At 35.5% G+C, this 17,201-nt stretch overlaps 3 protein-coding genes across 7 annotated transcripts; all 3 read left to right on the top strand.

Moving 5' to 3' along the window:
• Positions 1–3,240: 3,240 nt before the first annotated feature.
• Positions 3,241–7,661, top strand: LOC9322516 (lysine-specific histone demethylase 1 homolog 1). Of its 5 annotated transcripts, none has more exons than XM_021035668.1 (4): positions 3,241–3,379; positions 3,568–3,663; positions 3,850–4,009; positions 4,366–7,661. In XM_021035668.1, the coding sequence occupies exon 4, from the start codon at positions 5,003–5,005 to the stop codon at positions 7,523–7,525; it is 2,523 nt and encodes an 840-aa protein (XP_020891327.1). In that variant the 5' UTR covers positions 3,241–3,379; positions 3,568–3,663; positions 3,850–4,009; positions 4,366–5,002; the 3' UTR covers positions 7,526–7,661. The 5 variants fall into 5 exon arrangements, with proteins under 5 accessions (XP_020891327.1, XP_020891328.1, XP_002886450.1 ...); XM_021035669.1 differs by having other exon boundaries at positions 4,529–7,661; XM_002886404.2 differs by having other exon boundaries at positions 4,542–7,661.
• Positions 7,662–8,124: 463 nt separating this feature from the next.
• Positions 8,125–8,926, top strand: LOC9322517 (probable calcium-binding protein CML14). The gene has a single exon (XM_002886405.2). The coding sequence runs from the start codon at positions 8,217–8,219 to the stop codon at positions 8,664–8,666; it is 450 nt and encodes a 149-aa protein (XP_002886451.1). The 5' UTR covers positions 8,125–8,216; the 3' UTR covers positions 8,667–8,926.
• A 3,222-nt stretch (positions 8,927–12,148) lies between these two features.
• Positions 12,149–16,271, top strand: LOC9322518 (primary amine oxidase). The gene is made up of 7 exons (XM_021010192.1): positions 12,149–12,756; positions 13,667–14,138; positions 14,338–14,636; positions 14,988–15,101; positions 15,187–15,639; positions 15,733–15,830; positions 15,923–16,271. The coding sequence occupies exons 1-7, from the start codon at positions 12,265–12,267 to the stop codon at positions 16,131–16,133; spliced, it is 2,139 nt and encodes a 712-aa protein (XP_020865851.1). The 5' UTR covers positions 12,149–12,264; the 3' UTR covers positions 16,134–16,271.
• The last annotated feature ends 930 nt before the right edge of the window (positions 16,272–17,201 follow it).

Here is a 17,201-nt window from a genome sequence, read left to right on the forward strand (position 1 = left end):
TTGAATTAAGTTAATGATATTTCCACCACCCACGTCCTTTGTTAAACCAAAATTAGAACGATTCTTCCGTTGATGGTTTTGGACATATTTTTGGATTTGGTCGGCAACTAGTTTTGGACCTTTTGGTCATTTATTTGCTAAAGAATCAATAAAGTTGATCGTATTCATACACAACGTATAAAACATGTATATGAATTTAAGTTTGATTATGAAAAAAAATGGTCAGGTAATACTCAAATTCGAATATAACATCATACTAATCGTTACATATATTTTCAACAATCCGTCGGTTTAATATTTGAGCAAAACTCACATAAATTTTCAGAAAGCGGTCGGTTTAATATTTTAACAAAATTATCGGTTCAAGATCTTACAGAAACTAAGAATTGGATAATCTGATGACATCTTACAAAACAAATATATATATTATACGTGTACAAATCGTATATATGAAAATACGTGCACATATTACAAAGACACAAATATGAACTCAAAAACAGCTATATATATATATATATATAATATACTTGGTCGTACATTGTTGATGTATGTTGCTTTCCCATTAGATGCATTTGCGATATTAATGTTTTTTTGTTAAGTGGATGTTTTCATTTTGATATTTTCTGATGCTGATACACGATACTTTTGATAGTTTCTTCAGATTCCTTATCCATCTTATTATATAAACTGCTAATGTGTTTTTTTTTTGTTTCCTTGTACACTAATTAATCTTTTAAACGATAACATGCACTAATCTTTTAAACGATATCAAGATCTTAATATTTTGCTAATCTAATTTTTCATAAGGTCGTCGTATGCAAATATGACGTGCGCATGGTAGACAAAGCATAAGGTTATATGCTACTTTGCGAAAACTAACTACTGTTTTATAGAATATTTGTTCAAAATATCAATCTACATTTTAACAAAATATGTTGATCAAAGATTTTCCTAGAGCCCAAATGATAATTTGGCGGTTTTAGGTTATGTTTTTATTTTATCACATGCATGATGAGATCATAATTTCTAAGTGTGCATACTATATACATCAATTGCGCCATTTCTAGTAGTACCAAATGTATTTGTTCCCCACAAATTAATCCTAATAATGGGATTGGGGAACAAAGAAGAATTGTTTTGTTCTTTCCATTTCAAAAACGACCCTAGAGGTTTTGATCAAAAGAATATTAGGTTATGTTCCCCATTTTCTTAAATTTACTCTTCTATTGGATGATGCATGAAAGGAGTTTTTTTTAATCAAATTCACATTCCACACTACTGCTGCTAGACTGATTGTATCGATCAGTGTTACTATTGCCCTAAAAGAAATAGATTATCAATGGTATATTTGTTTGGGATTCAAGTTTTTCTTTTTCCAACGTTTCATTAAAACTAAAAGAAAAAGACCATAATGTCAAAACACAAGATTCATAAAAGAAATAACGTAAAACATAGCAAATAAACATAATCAGCCCCTCATCATCTTTTCCATGATCTTTGTATGGCCAAGCCGGACCTTCCAAAAGCTAGGTATGATTACAAACGTCCATCCCAAATTTAAACCAGTCAATTCCAATTGAATATAACATGGTTGCAGTTACATCAAAATTGTTATTTCGTGCTGTTAGATACTATATTGTGTCATTTCTAGTAATACCAAATTATTTCCCATAAATCAATCCTAATGATGGGGTTGGGGCACAAAGAAGAATTGTCTTGTTTTTTCCATTTCGAAAACGACCCTAGAGAGGTTTGATTAAAAGAATATTAGGTCATGTTTCCCACTTTGTTTACCACTTTCTCAAAATTACTCTTCTATTGGATGATTAAAAGATTTTCGATAATATACACATTCCATACTATTGCTGCTTGATTAATTTTTAACAATCAAAGTGCAACAATAGCCCTTAAAAATTAGATTATCCATGTTTTTTTTTTCCTGGGAGTATCTATATATATACATATATAAATATATATTATATTTTGATATATACATACATATATATATATATATATATCTTCAAAACATTAAAACTTGATAAAAACTAATCATAATTAGATCCCGTTCAATCTCTGATTTTTTCGCTAGTCGCTAGGTCCACCTCAAACGCTTAACGATTTTTTTAACGGAGGAAATTACAAAACTTTTATCAAATTCAGTAACTCAACCAGATTGAACCATGTAGACCTAATATTTTCTTGCATTATATACAAAATATATATAATAGAGCTAAGAGAACAAAGTTTGACGTTTGGTTCTTCCTTAGGGCATGGGCAGTGGAGCATCTTCACGGGTGTAAGTGGTAATAAAAAAAGCAAAAAATTGTCTCTCTCTTCACATCCGGGTGTAACACTCACACACTCCCTCTCTCTTCTTTCTCTCTCTCTTTTCTCTTTTTTAGACAACTTTTGCATTAAATAAGTTTTTTTCAATACTTACACCCCCAAACGAATGCCCCATTGCCCTTGGTCTTAGCATTGTGATAAGGAACCTGTCTATATATGACTTTAAATGGCATGTGGCGTGGACATATGATGTAATTAATATGAATTGTTAAATTCAATAAATCAGTGATCAAACTGGAAAAATATGATCTATGATGTTAATATCTGTTGGGATTCGACTGATACTTTGAAGGGAAATAGATTATCTTATTAGCTTTTGGTTTCATAAATCTAAATCTTATTGTATTATTCTCTTTATATTCGATCAAACTCTTTGGTACACTTCAGATCATTTTCGAATCGATAAGCTAATATTTGTATAGATCGATCAAAGGTTTTTTTTTTGGTACAGTTCATACTAAACTACCGCTATTTGGTTATTAAAGAGCAATTTGATTTAAATAATTTGGTTATTGTATTAACAAAATAATATCATGATAAATTTTAGACATTTTTAGTTTCCAACAAGTGTCAATTCAATCACAAAAGGTAATATATTTGAGACTCAAAATTTACAACACTAAACAAAATATAGACGTTAGGAAAGTAGCCCTTGAAAGAACAAATAGTGTCTCAACATTTTTGTTCATAAGGGTTTGTTTGGGTTTTTCTAGGCCCATTGGGCCTATTGTGTCAAAGTGTTAAATCATTCACAAACGGTAATATATTTGAAACACAAAATTGACAACGGTAAAAAAATATAGACGTTAGAAAAGTAGCCGTTGAGAGAACAAATCCAAGCTGCCTATAAAAGTGATTCGTGCCCACAACAATACTTCCCACACTCATCTCTTCTTCTTCAACTTATGTTTTATTATCACTTACCATTCTCGTATTTTAGAAAGCAAAGTCTTCTCTTTTTTCTTGTGTGACTAGAGAGAAAGCAAAGCTTCATCCAAAGCTTTCTTGTAGTCAAAACTCTGCTTTAAGGTTGGTAAGTGTTACTATGTCAAAAAAAAAAAAAAAAAAAAAAAAAAGTGTTACTATGTTTTTTTTTTTTTTTGTCTTTGTTAAATAATCATGTTCTCTTCTTCTCACTAGTCACTAAAGTATCGTCAGTTTCAATGTATACGCATAACATTGTTTAATGCTGTCTAAAATCATCTCTTCTCTGTTTTGCAGGGTCTCTCGGTTAGGAAATTACCAGAAGTCTCAAGGTGTTTATGAAGCAGAGAAGAACCAGAGGTGGATTCAGACTCTTCTCTGCTTTTAAGTTTGGTAAGAAGCTAATGTTTCTTGTTTGAGAAACCATCTATTTTGGAATCACCGTTATCTAAGGTTATATTTGTAGATATCTTGATTTTGAGAACTGAGCTCATAATGAGAAAGAGAGAGATGTTGGTCGTTTTGTTGCAAATCATCTCATTCTTGAGACAAATTTCTGACATCTTAAGACAATGTCAGCAGGTAGAGAAAGAAGAACTAATGACATGTCGCAGTCACGACAAACGATCCACGGCGACCGTTGGCGGCGAAACCTTACACTCGGCGGAGGATCTTCTCGTTGACTAATACTCCATATTCATCGCCTTTCTCCTCTGGCATATCCAGCGTAATGTTCAAGGTACTCTTTTCTCGCTTCTTCTGATTATTGCTCTGTTAAAAAGCCAGTATCATCGTAAACTCCTTTTGTTTTAATGCTTAAGATTTGGTGAGTTAAGTTGTTAGATTTTATAGGTTAACTCTCTGATCCATCAACTACTCAGAACTTTTATATGGTAGCTCGTGTTCGTTCAGTTTTTCTGATTTTTCAACATTGCATTTCCGAACTTGCTACTAATTATTGAATGCTTGTTTGATTAAAATGTTCCCCAACTTCTCAAGGCTTGCAAAACTGTGTTTGTATCATATTTACGCTAGCTTTTCCGACAGACCAAAATTATTGTTTTATTATGGGAATATTATTTTTTTACGGTTCAGGCAATTTTGCAAAAAATGATCACACTTTGTTTGACATCTCCTCTGTACAAGTTCTGTTACAATATTATAAAAGAAAGAAAGATTCTTGCTTTGAACTACTATATACCCCATTGGTAAGAGTGAAGAAATAATGACACAAGTTCCATAATGAAAATTCACAAAGTAAAAAGTCGCAGAATGGTCTAGTGGCAAGGAAGATTATGAAAGCAATCCTGGAACTGGAACTGGATACTCTCAGGCATTAGTCGGAAAACATCAAACACGGTGCGTTCCCCCGAGGCTGCTCACTGACATATTTTAGTAATATATAAACTATACCCACTTATTTTTGTATAATGATTATGAAATTTCACTTGTATTCTTTTAAGCGAAAACACGATTCAAATTCTGCATTTTTTGTGTTTTATTAAAATATTATACAGAAAAATCTTGATTGATAAATTTTTTGCATAAGCGCATTAAAAAACGGTATTCGTGTGCAAACAAATAACACAAGTAAATGGGCTGGGCAAGACCCATACATTTCGGGCCCATTATCCAAACGTTGCCGTATACCTTCCTTTTTTAGCTATGAAAAGAAGAACTACACTTTGGTAGACTCGTCGTCACTCACATCATCACACAGAGAGCAAGAGGCATGTCAACAGAGACTAAAGAAACCCGACCCGAAGACCCGAAAACCCATTCTACTGTGGATTTACCCGGTGAAGAACCTCTCGGAAAGCTTATCGCCGACGAAGTGAACGACGTCGTTTCTGATGCGTCGGCGACGGAGACTGACTTCTCACTCTCCCCGAGTCAATCGGAGCAAAATATTGAAGAAGACGGCCAAAACTCACTCGATGACCAATCGCCATTAACGGAGCTTCAACCTCAGCCTCTTCCTCCTCCTCCTACTATCGAAACACGAATCTCAGAATCGCCCGGTGAAGAAGAATCTTCCGATCTGGTAACGGAGCAACAATCACAAAACCCTAATGCGGCGGAGCCAGGTCCTAGGGTAAGAAAACGACGCCGTAGGAAGCGTTTCTTCACTGAGATTAACGCGAACCCAGCTTTCTCCAGAAACCGCCGCACTAGCGTCGGCAAAGAGGTGGATTCAGAAGCGCTAATCGCAATGTCGGTAGGGTTTCCGGTTTATTCGCTCACGGAGGAAGAAATCGAAGCGAATGTGGTTTCGATCATCGGAGGTAAAGATCAGGCTAATTACATTGTCGTGAGGAATCACATTATCGCTCTGTGGCGATCTAATGTATCGAATTGGTTAACGCGAGATCATGCGCTTGAGTCTATACGTGCTGAACACAAAAACTTAGTGGATACAGCTTACAATTTCCTTCTTGAGCATGGTTATATTAACTTCGGGCTTGCTCCGGTTATTAAAGAGGCGAAATTGAGGTCGTTTGATGGCGTAGAGCCGCCTAATGTTGTGGTTGTTGGGGCGGGTTTAGCTGGTTTGGTGGCTGCTAGACAATTGTTGTCAATGGGGTTTAGGGTTTTGGTTCTTGAAGGTAGAGATAGACCGGGTGGGCGGGTTAAGACTCGTAAGATGAAAGGTGGTGATGGTGTTGAGGCAATGGCTGATGTTGGTGGAAGTGTTCTCACCGGTATTAATGGGAATCCGCTTGGGGTTTTGGCGAGGCAACTAGGTTTGCCTCTTCATAAGGTCAGAGATATTTGTCCTTTGTATCTTCCCAGTGGAGAGCTTGTTGATGCTGGTGTTGATTCTAAGATTGAGGCATCGTTTAATAAGTTGTTGGACAGAGTTTGTAAGCTTAGACAGTCGTTGATAGAGGAGAATAAATCAGTAGATGTGCCTTTGGGAGAAGCGCTTGAAACATTTCGATTGGTTTATGGGGTTGCTGAGGATCAGCAAGAGAGAATGCTCTTAGATTGGCATTTAGCAAACTTGGAATATGCAAATGCTACATTGTTGGGGAATCTGTCAATGGCGTATTGGGATCAAGATGATCCATATGAGATGGGCGGTGACCATTGTTTTATCCCAGGTGGGAACGAAATATTTGTACATGCGTTAGCGGAAAATCTTCCGATTTTTTACGGGAATACAGTTGAGAGCATCAGATATGGAAGCAACGGGGTTCTTGTTTACGCAGGAGACAAAGAATTCCACTGCGATATGGCTCTTTGCACGGTTCCGTTAGGTGTTCTGAAGAAAGGTGCGATCGAGTTTTATCCCGAGCTTCCTGAGAAGAAGAAAGAAGCGATTCAGAGACTCGGATATGGATTGTTGAACAAAGTGGCGATGTTGTTTCCGTATAACTTCTGGGGCGAAGAGATTGATACTTTTGGGCGATTAACCGAAGATTCGTCCACTAGAGGAGAATTCTTCTTGTTCTACAGCTATTCTTCTGTTTCCGGTGGTCCATTACTTGTAGCACTTGTAGCTGGTGACGCTGCAGAAAGATTCGAGTCATTGTCGCCTACTGATTCCGTTAAACGGGTCTTGCAGATACTACGCGGAATATATCACCCGAAAGGAATTGTTGTTCCTGATCCGGTTCAAGCACTCTGTTCCAGATGGGGCCAAGACAAGTTTTCATACGGTTCTTACTCATATGTTGCGGTCGGATCATCAGGAGATGATTACGACATTTTAGCTGAGAGTGTCGGTGACGGAAGAGTGTTCTTTGCAGGTGAAGCTACTAACAGACAATATCCAGCAACAATGCACGGAGCCTTCTTAAGTGGAATGAGAGAAGCAGCAAACATACTTAGAGTTGCTAGAAGAAGAGCATCATCTTCGGCTTCAAATCCTAACCAGACCTGCATCGACAAAGAAGAAGAGGTCGACGAAGAAGAAGACAGCTGTTTGGATCAGTTATTCGAGACACCCGATCTGTCATTCGGGAATTTCTCGGTTTTGTTTACTCCAAATTCGGATGAACCTGAATCCATGTCATTGTTGAGAGTTAGGATCCAAATGGAGAAACCTGAATCGGGTCTTTGGCTTTACGGTTTAGTGACAAGAAGGCAAGCTATTGAGCTTGGGGAAATGGAGGGAGATGAGTTGAGAAATGAATACTTGCGTGAGAAGTTAGGTTTTGTACTCGTCGAAAGGAAGAGTTTATCTCAAGAAGGAGAATCGATGATCTCTTCACTCAAAGCTGCAAGATTGAATCGACAGATCTTTGATTAGTACTAAAATAGATTTAGATGGAATTGTATTCAGCTACGTCTACGTCTCTTATTTGTAAATTGCTGTTGTAATGCTAATTTTGTAGTGCTATTTTTGTCAATTGCTCTAATGGTAAACAATTTTTTAAGTAGCTTAATCTGATAACTGTCAAAAAAAAAAAAAAAAGTAGCTTAATCTGATAAAACAAAACATGATTACACATAAATTTACGATTATTTTGTGATTCCACAGTTTATCAATATAATTGGTTTTTGTTTGTCAGTATAATCACGTTTTACATGAGCGTTTCCAATAATAGTATATAAAAATATATGCACATAATTAAATTTAAATTCCATCAGTTCCCATTACTTCATTCCATTCAAACATAATTTTGAAAATTTTCATCTAGAATCCAAAATCTTAAGTATCTTACCAATCAAAAAGCAAAATTAAAAATCATAAATAGAAGATCACATAATATATTCCACATCACAAAATTACCCAATAAGAATCTTCACATGGGCTTTCTAAGCCCATAAAAATGGACCATAGATCTTTAACCAGTTCAAGACGACGACGTATGGTCGTTTCTCTCTCTCTCCTTCAAATAAAAAAACGCTACACACTCGTACTCAGGAGCAAAGACGATTTGATTGATTTCTCCACAAGAGATCCGACCCGAATTCGAAAGCCCGGAAGAACCGAATCGATGATGGTCAAGGATGGTTTGAGCGACGACCAAGTCTCATCAATGAAGGAAGCATTCACGCTCTTCGACACAGACGGCGACGGCAAAATCGCACCATCGGAGCTCGGAATCTTAATGCGATCACTCGGCGGCAATCCAACAGAATCACAACTCAAATCAATCATCGCGACGGAGAATCTCTCGTCTCCGTTCGATTTCAATCGATTCATAGATCTAATGGCGAAACATCTGAAAACAGAACCGTTTGATCGCCAGCTTCGTGATGCGTTCAAAGTACTCGATAAAGAAGGTACTGGATTCGTTGCTGTTGCAGATCTGAGGCATATACTTACGAGTATCGGTGAGAAATTGCTGCCGAGTGAATTCGATGAGTGGATCAAAGAGGTTGATGTTGGATCTGATGGTAAGATCCGTTATGAGGATTTTATTGCTAGAATGGTTGCTAAGTAAGATCCGAATTTTGAAAATTGAATTTTTGGATTAGAACGAATCTTAGGGTTTGTTCATAAAATGTTTAATTGTTAATGTAATTGGAAATTTGGTGTTAGAATTGATAAATCTCTTTATCTGTTTTATGATTATGTAATTTAATAGAGTTGGATTAAGCTGTGTTATTCGAAAAGATGGTTCCTTTTTTGTATTGAATTCTGCAAATCTTGTATACGTTCATTGGTGCTTGAACTTGGTTCTTCATGTTCTGCATCAAATCGTTGCTCTTTTTAGTGTGATTGTTTTGTTGGTTGGGAAATTGGGATCTTTGGAATGGTATTAGAGATCTTGCGTTTGATATTGAGTTATCTTTGGAATGAAATAGAATGGTCTAATCTATGTGTGTTGGGTTTCCATGAAAACATTATTTATTTTGATGTGTGTAGATCAATGAAACACATAATTAAAGTGTCTCTCTTTTCTACTTTTCGTCCGTGTTTATATATTTTTCTTCTGTGTTGTTCTTCTTATTGGCATTGCTAAGCAACAAGTGTCTCGACTCTTTGGACATTGTGTTGCAATGACTTTTGGTTTGAGTTCTTGTTGTGGAGGTTTTGTGGTTCGTGTCTAGCTCGTTTGGGTTTTGTTTAGAAGGTGAAATTCCGATAGGATAAAGAGGGGGTATATTTTTCATGTGTAACTTAAACGATGCGTTTAATCAACCATTGATCACTTAATACCGTTAGCATCTTGGGGGTCTATTTGCACGATTCAATACAACTTGTTATTTCAAACTGCAAATTTCATACTTGATCAGGCCTGTCTGAATCCGCTATAGCGAAACCAGTGAGGGAGAGAATCTTTTTAAATTAAGATTGGTTTGGTTCACGATTAAGGATCCAGGACTGGACTTGTTGGAACTTGGAACCCATACGGGCAGGGTGATCCACTGATTTGTAAACGATTAGAAGTTCAAAGTGGAGTAATAAGGAGACCTTTTTATTTAATTATTATTATGAATCGTTTAAGGAACAAGAGAACCTGAATTATGAGCTGGATGTAAAAATATACTATGAGAATTGAGGAAAGTGGGATCTCGAGGTGTATTGTACAAAAAAACATGCAATAATGGAACTTATTAGTGAGCAAGAGAGAGGACATGGACACGTAGTGTCCTATTAAGAGAAGATAAGACCAAGTGACCGAGAGATTATAAAAAGACAAGAATGGGTCAAATGTTCACTTCGGTTTTACTTTAAGACAGAATCAATCACGCCATGAGTGAGTAACATAGTACGTTGGCTTTTGGCTAGTCTACTTTAGCTAAGCTTACCAAGGTGGTGTGCATCACCGAATTGGAAGCGAGAACCAAATATCGTACTCCCTTTATTTTGAATTATATGTCGTTTAAAGTTTTTATACACGAATTAAAAAAACAATTAATTTTTCTATTTCATCCTTATTTATATATTTTCTAAAAAAAATTTATTTGTAAAGACATTAAAACTGTGAGGATAAAACTAGAATTTTTACAAAAACATATGCATTGAAAATCTAAACGACAACTATTATGTGACAAAATTTAAGTGCTAAAACGAAACCTAAATTAAAACGAAAAGTTTCAACTTTCAAGTAAGAATTAAATTAAACTTATTCATATTATAGTAGCTAATTAGTCTTTAAATGCTGTTTTAATTGAATGGATAACCTCTCTCACCATCTAAGTTCTCACTTCATCAAAAATTTCAAAAACCAATAAGAAATATATTTAGAGATGCGATCAAACGCAGTCTAATTAAGGGATTGATTGGTTCTCCCGCTAGCACCCTCCTAGCGGTTGCTAGCGGTCGGTTGCGGTTGTTAGCGGTTGGTACCAATCATAGAAACCGCTCCATACCGCTTCAAACCGCTCGAAATCGCTGAATTTCAAAAGCTCTTTCCCGCAAGCGTTTGCGGTTGCGGGCGGTAGCGGTTGGATTTAAAAAAAAAAAAAAAACAAACAAACCTTTACTTATAATTATTATAAAATATATTTATCATATATGTATCTTTCATCTTTGTATCACGTTCTCATCATAAACCCTAATCAATATTCTAAAATTTTATTTTTTCAATGTCTTCCACCCAAACTGATGAAAATCAAGAACCAAACGTAAGTATCATATATCATTTTATTCATTCATCACCTCATGTGTAACTCTTTGAATATTTTTCTTAGCATCTTTTTTTTTCTTTTCATTATGTATTGCTTTGCTTTTTGATTGAATATATGTTTCGATTTATTTTCTCGAATAGAAAATCACTTGCTTTTTGATTGAATTCAACGTTATTTACAGTTTGCTTCATTACTTGATGCAATTTTTGGTGTTAACCCAGTATAAAATACTATCTTATTACAAAATTTCTTTATTTTTGAATAACTATTTAGTACTTTATTTATGGTTTTAATTATTAAGCATGTTCAATTTTTCTAATATTATCATAATAATATATTAGTATTTTTATTTCTTTTTTTGTAATATTTTTTATTTTTTTTGGTCATTTTTTTATTTAACTGCTACCGCAACCGCTGATTTACCAGTCATAAAACTCCCGCAAACGCATCCATTTTCAAACGCTAAACCAGTCGTTCAAAACGCTTGGTAACGCTTGAAACCGCAACCGCCCGCTTCCGCAAACTCCCGCAACCGCAACCGCAACCGCTGCGTTTAAACCAGTCAGACCCTAAAGGTAAACTCTCGGCATCACATGGTTAGAGTTAATATATAAATGATTTCACAGATGCGATCGTACTTAGTCATGACTATATAAACTTGATTAAAATTTAATTACAAACTAGTATAGTCGAACCAAACTTAAACCAAATAGTTTTTTTTTTTTTCAGTATTTTTTTGTGTGTTTACATTAGTTTTATATCATTTGCAATGACAAGAACATTTTATAAAACAAATAGCCTAAACCAATTGCATGGTTAGAATTACGGATTTTGCCCTTTTTTATAATGGTATTTATGGATTTTGCCCTTTTTTGAATAGTTTATGGATTTTGTCCCTTTTTAGGCTCCAAAAATATGATTTAACATGCGTTTCATTCGTTATGTTTGGGTTTAGTCGGTTCCATTTGTTCTTAGGGTTTAGTATTTGGTATAATGTACGTATTTTTGTAAAAAAGATCATAAATACGTACATTTTTAAGTGTTAAAAAATGGCAAAATCCGTAAACTATTTTTTTTTTTTTTTTGACATCTTTGGATCGACAAGGTCCGATCCATAGCCAATCCCTACTACGAAGGGTAACGCGACTTACTGGAGTCGAACTCCGTTGGGAAAGGCGGAGACAAATGGACTTAACCATTTGACTAAAGACACATCCCCGTAAACTATTCAAAAAGGGTATTTTTATAAGTTTTTTTTAAAAAAGGACATTTTAGACAATAATCCCTAAAATAAATTAGTAACATATCTCATAGATGCGATCAAACGTATAGGACTTTAAAAAACCTTCATTATTGTTTATTTCTTTAACATGTTGCTCGACTGGACTAAGTAATTATTTATCTGTTCTCTCAGCTTTTTATAAGTAACTTTGTGAAAGATAGTCAAAAGCTCTCACTCAAACGATGGCAGAACCATCTTTTTCTCGCCTCTCTCTCTTGTTCTTCAGCTTTCTCCTTATCTTCGCCACCTATTCTTGGGTTTTGGGACCCGACTCAGGCTTCTTGTTCGGTACCCGGGTCCGGAAAACTCTCGGGTCGAATCCTAAAGTCCATGTTGATCACTCTTCAGAAAAGCCTCATCATCCACTTGATCCACTAACGGTGCGAGAAATCTCGAGAGTTCGAACCATACTCTCGGGTCATGACCCGGGTTTTGGTTCCGGGTCGGCCACGATTCACTCCATGGCTCTCGATGAGCCAGAGAAGACACGTGTCGTTCAGTGGAAAAAGGGAAATAAGCTTCCGTCACGAAGAGCTGCGGTCGTAGCTTATTGGGGTGGTCAAACACATGAGATAACGGTGGATCTTGATTCGGGTCGGGTCGTTTCTGATGTGGTTAACCGGACTTCAGGGTATCCGATTCTCACCTTGAACGACGTCTTCGCGGCTTCGCAGGTATAGATGGTTTTCTTGAAAAACAGAAAACTTCCGGTTTAGCTTACCGGTTTGATTTGGTTTACTTCCTAACCAGCACGTAGAAGTGTTCAATCTGAACTTCACCATTTGCGTATTTAGTGTTTTTTTTGGGATCTCTTACAAGAACAGAAACAAACAAAACTATGGATAGATTTTTTTTTGTCTGGCTATCAATTATCATCACTTTTTGATCAACTCTTTATTTTTCTAATGGGTTGGTGGTTTTTCTTTCATTTCAGTGATTTTAATCAATTAGGTTTATATCAATATTTTAGTTCAATTTTTGGCTGGTTCGTTATGGATCTGATCAGTTCAAATAGAGCTCACATTTCACTCACATATTATTCATTTTAAACTGATCTTGTTATAATTAAGAAAAATAATGTATCGTAAATTTTCTATCGATCATTTATGTTGTAAATGGTATAATAATGAAAATTATTTAAAGAGATAGAAATATAAGGGAGAGAGAGTAATAATGTGGGAAGAAACTATACATTTCTTTGTTAAGTGAATCAATGGTGTATCTTACAATGGAGTGGAAGAGCATATTTATAGTACCAAATAATTTCACCAAACTATTCAACTACTCCAAATCATTCAACTACTCCAAACCATTCTACTACTCCAAACCATTCCACTACACCAAACTATTCCATTACTTTATGGTAGTGATTGAATGACTTATGAGCTCCATTCAATATTCAAGAGTTTGATTTTTGTAACAGATCTAAAGTTTTTGGTCACATTTTTTTAGTTTAGTGCATATAGACTTTTTTTCACTTTCACAAACCTTAAACCAACAGTTACAAGACTTTACCCGGAGATTCCACTCTTACTAACCGGTTTAATAATTAAAAAAATTGGTCATGTCAACATTATATTGCAGGTTCCTTTGAAGAGCTTGGAATTCAACCGCTCGATAGAAGCGCGTGGGGTTAAGTTTTCCGATTTAGCTTGCATTACACCGTTTGCGGGATGGTTTGGACATGAGGAAGAAGGACGTAGAGTCATAAGAGTCCAATGTTACACGTTACAAGGCACTACTAATTATTTTATGAGACCACTCGAAGGTCTTTATGTAACGGTCGACCTAGACAAGTTGGAGGTTATCAAGATCGTTGATAAAGGCCCAATTCCGATTCCCAAATCCTCGGGTACAGAATACCGGTTTGGTGTTCAGAATAAACCGGTGCATATGGATCGAATTAACCCGATTTCGATGGAGCAACCGGATGGTCCTAGTTTTAGGGTCGAAGATGGACATTTGGTTAAGTGGGCTAATTGGGTTTTCCATGTTAAAGCAGACCAACGAGCCGGTATGATCATATCTCAGGCCACGGTTCGTGACTCCGAGACAGGTATATAACACCATAATTCAAATATATACATAAACATGGTATAAATCTATGTTGACCAATAAAAACATAAAATATAACTACAATCCTTTGTCATGAAAAGTATTTTAGGTTAAATGGTTCTTTTTTTGAAATTTAACAACCATCCTTTTTTGAAAAACTTGCGTCTCACGCATGATGTTTATTTATGTGGAGAGAGCAGGTGAACCAAGAAGTGTGATGTACAAAGGGTTCCCATCGGAGTTGTTTGTACCGTACATGGATCCCGAGGAAGGATGGTACTACAAAGGTTATATGGATGCAGGCGAGCTCGGTTTAGGACCCACAGCCATGCCGCTCGTGCCCCTCAACGATTGCCCTCGAAATGCTTACTACATAGACGGTGTTTTCGCCTCTTCAGACGGCACACCCATTGTTCAACCTAATATGATATGCTTGTTTGAACGCTATGCAGGCGACATCAGCTGGCGACATTCTGAGATCCTTTTTACCAATGCCGATGTATGTCCTTTGTTTCTCTTATTTACTTAAGTATTAGGAGCTAATTAAGGGTGTTAGATCTTTTTTAGGTTTGGTTCGGATTCGGTTTTAAGAAAAGCTACCGGATCGAATATATTACGAATAGGTTTAATACGATTTGAGTTTACGGTTTGTGCTTTATATAGTTTTAGTATAAGAGAGTAACTTTTTCTTAAGAAAATATGCTTAAGTTCGTTTTTGTTTCCCTTTACTATAATAATCATATTAAGGCTCAATTTGGTTTTCGGTCCCTCTTTTCTGGTTTGGTTCGGATCGGATTATCTTTTCTTATATTTTGAATGACAATTGATTCCTAAATTGATGATTTAACAGATAAGAGAGTCAAGGCCAAAAGTTACATTGGTCGCTCGAATGGCAACTTCGGTTGGAAATTACGACTATATTTTCGATTGGGAGTTTCAGACTGATGGTTTAATCCGTGTTACGGTATGCCAAAACATTTTTAAAAAAATTCTGTATATATATGAATATATTTCTGTAAAGTTTCATTATAGTTTAATGCTATTGTTAGGTCGCGGCTTCGGGAATGTTAATGGTGAAAGGGACACCTTATGATAATGTAGATGACTTAGGTGATATGGAGGATGATTCTGGACCGTTGATCTCTGAGAATGTGATTGGAGTCGTCCATGATCATTTCATAACGTTTCATCTAGACATGGACATTGATGGACCAATGAATAATTCTTTGTTCAAGGTTCATCTAGAGAAGCAGAGAGTTCCAACAGGAAAATCGCCGAGGAAGAGTTACTTGAAGATCAAGAAATACATAGCCAAGACTGAGAAAGATGCTCAGATCAAATTGAGCCTTTATGACCCATATGAATTCCACATTGTGAACCCGAACCGAAAATCTCGGATCGGAAACCTGGCTGGTTACAGGATCATACCGGGTGGTAATGCAGCGAGTTTGCTTGATCACGACGATCCTCCTCAAATTCGAGGTGCATTCACCAATAATCAGGTATTTAATTTTAGGCTATGTGTTTTATATATCGGTTTAAGACAATGTGTCAAAATGTTGATTTAACCTATACAATTGGTTTTGTCGGTTTAGATATGGGTGACTCCATATAACCGGTCAGAACAATATGCCGGAGGAGTTCTAATTTACCAGAGCCAAGGTGATGACACACTACAAGTTTGGTCAGACCGGTAAGAAACTAATTTATGCACTATACCAATTGAGCCATACCGTTTATAGTTTGAAACATTTCTCTGAAATCTTCGTTTTTGTGTTGAAACAGGGACCGTTCGATCGAAAACAAGGACATAGTGCTGTGGTACACACTAGGGTTCCATCACGTACCTTGCCAAGAAGATTATCCGGTTATGCCAACCGTCGCGGCTAGCTTTGAGCTTAAACCGGCCAATTTCTTTGAATCCAATCCGATTCTTGGGGCTGCTCCTTTCTTCGAAAAAGACTTACCAGTCTGTAGACCGTTGGCTTCGTCTTGATTGGTTCTGTGACAGAAGTTCTGTCTCACATAGTTGTAGATTTGATCAAACCAGCGCTTGTTGAAGTTTATCATTATAATGATACAAGAACGGTTGGTTTTGTTTTATTGAAATAAAACATGGCAAACATTAAGTTCAGTTCACATAAAAGTACCTAATGATTTAAAAATATATATCTGAGAAGATTGATTTTCAAATAGCATCTTTCAAATATATATATCTAGGTAGGTTCCAACTTCGAAGATTACGAAAATGAATATAGAAAACAAATCTTAGATAAAGGTTCCCACTTCGAAGATTACTAAAATGAATATATAAAATCCCCTGTCATATAGAGTTTTCAAATATCATCTTTCAAATATATAAAGCTAGGTTCCAAACGGAGTAATATTTTTTCTTTTTCGTGTTCTAAAATGAATATAAAAAAAATTACCAAAACGAAAGTGTTGACTTAGAATTTTTTTTAATCTTCAATTATAAAAAGGGAAAATTCCCAAAAAAAACCTCATATATTTTTTATTTGGACGTTTAATACCCAATTATTTTCGGTTGGAAGAAAAATACACAAATTAATAAAACTGTGCGATTTAATACCCAAACAATTAAATGTTGTTATTTTCATACTCACGAACTTACAACAAAAAAAATATTCCAATTTTACCCTTACCATCTCAATTAATTATTAACTTTTAAATAACGTGGTATTATTTTTTTATTTAAATAAAAATTAATTTTTTTAATGTTTTATTTTATGTTGCCTAAAAAATAAATTTTAAATTTATATAATTATTTTATTTTAAAATTAAACATAAAAATTAGCAGAAAATCAAAAATATTTAAAATAGTCATTTGTACAATCTTATTCCGTCTTTGCAATGTCAAAGAGACGTTTCCTCTTCGATTCTAATTTTTTCGATTAATATCTACTAGAATTACCGGTAAACAATCTCCGCCGTCCTCTTTTGCAACCATCAAATTCGATAACCGTTCACAATCTCCTTTTAATCCTATCCAAAATCTTCATCGCCAATAAAACTAATTTGATTTGATTCGTCGTGATGCATATGA

The sequence above is a fragment of the Arabidopsis lyrata genome (genome assembly GCF_000004255.2).
Source record: "Arabidopsis lyrata subsp. lyrata unplaced genomic scaffold ARALYscaffold_2, whole genome shotgun sequence".
Taxonomy (NCBI): domain Eukaryota; kingdom Viridiplantae; phylum Streptophyta; class Magnoliopsida; order Brassicales; family Brassicaceae; genus Arabidopsis; species Arabidopsis lyrata.

Excerpts from the sequence above, each read along its gene's own strand:
- LOC9322516 (XM_021035668.1), top strand. The coding sequence starts at position 5,003 with ATGTCAACAGAGACTAAAGAAACCCGACCCGAAGACCCGAAAACCCAT.
- LOC9322517 (XM_002886405.2), top strand. The coding sequence starts at position 8,217 with ATGATGGTCAAGGATGGTTTGAGCGACGACCAAGTCTCATCAATGAAG.
- LOC9322518 (XM_021010192.1), top strand. The coding sequence starts at position 12,265 with ATGGCAGAACCATCTTTTTCTCGCCTCTCTCTCTTGTTCTTCAGCTTT. Across the intron at positions 14,139-14,337 it reads GGTTCGTGACTCCGAGACAG|GTGAACCAAGAAGTGTGATG; the intron begins GTATATAACACC and ends TGGAGAGAGCAG. Across the intron at positions 15,102-15,186 it reads ATGGTTTAATCCGTGTTACG|GTCGCGGCTTCGGGAATGTT; the intron begins GTATGCCAAAAC and ends TGCTATTGTTAG.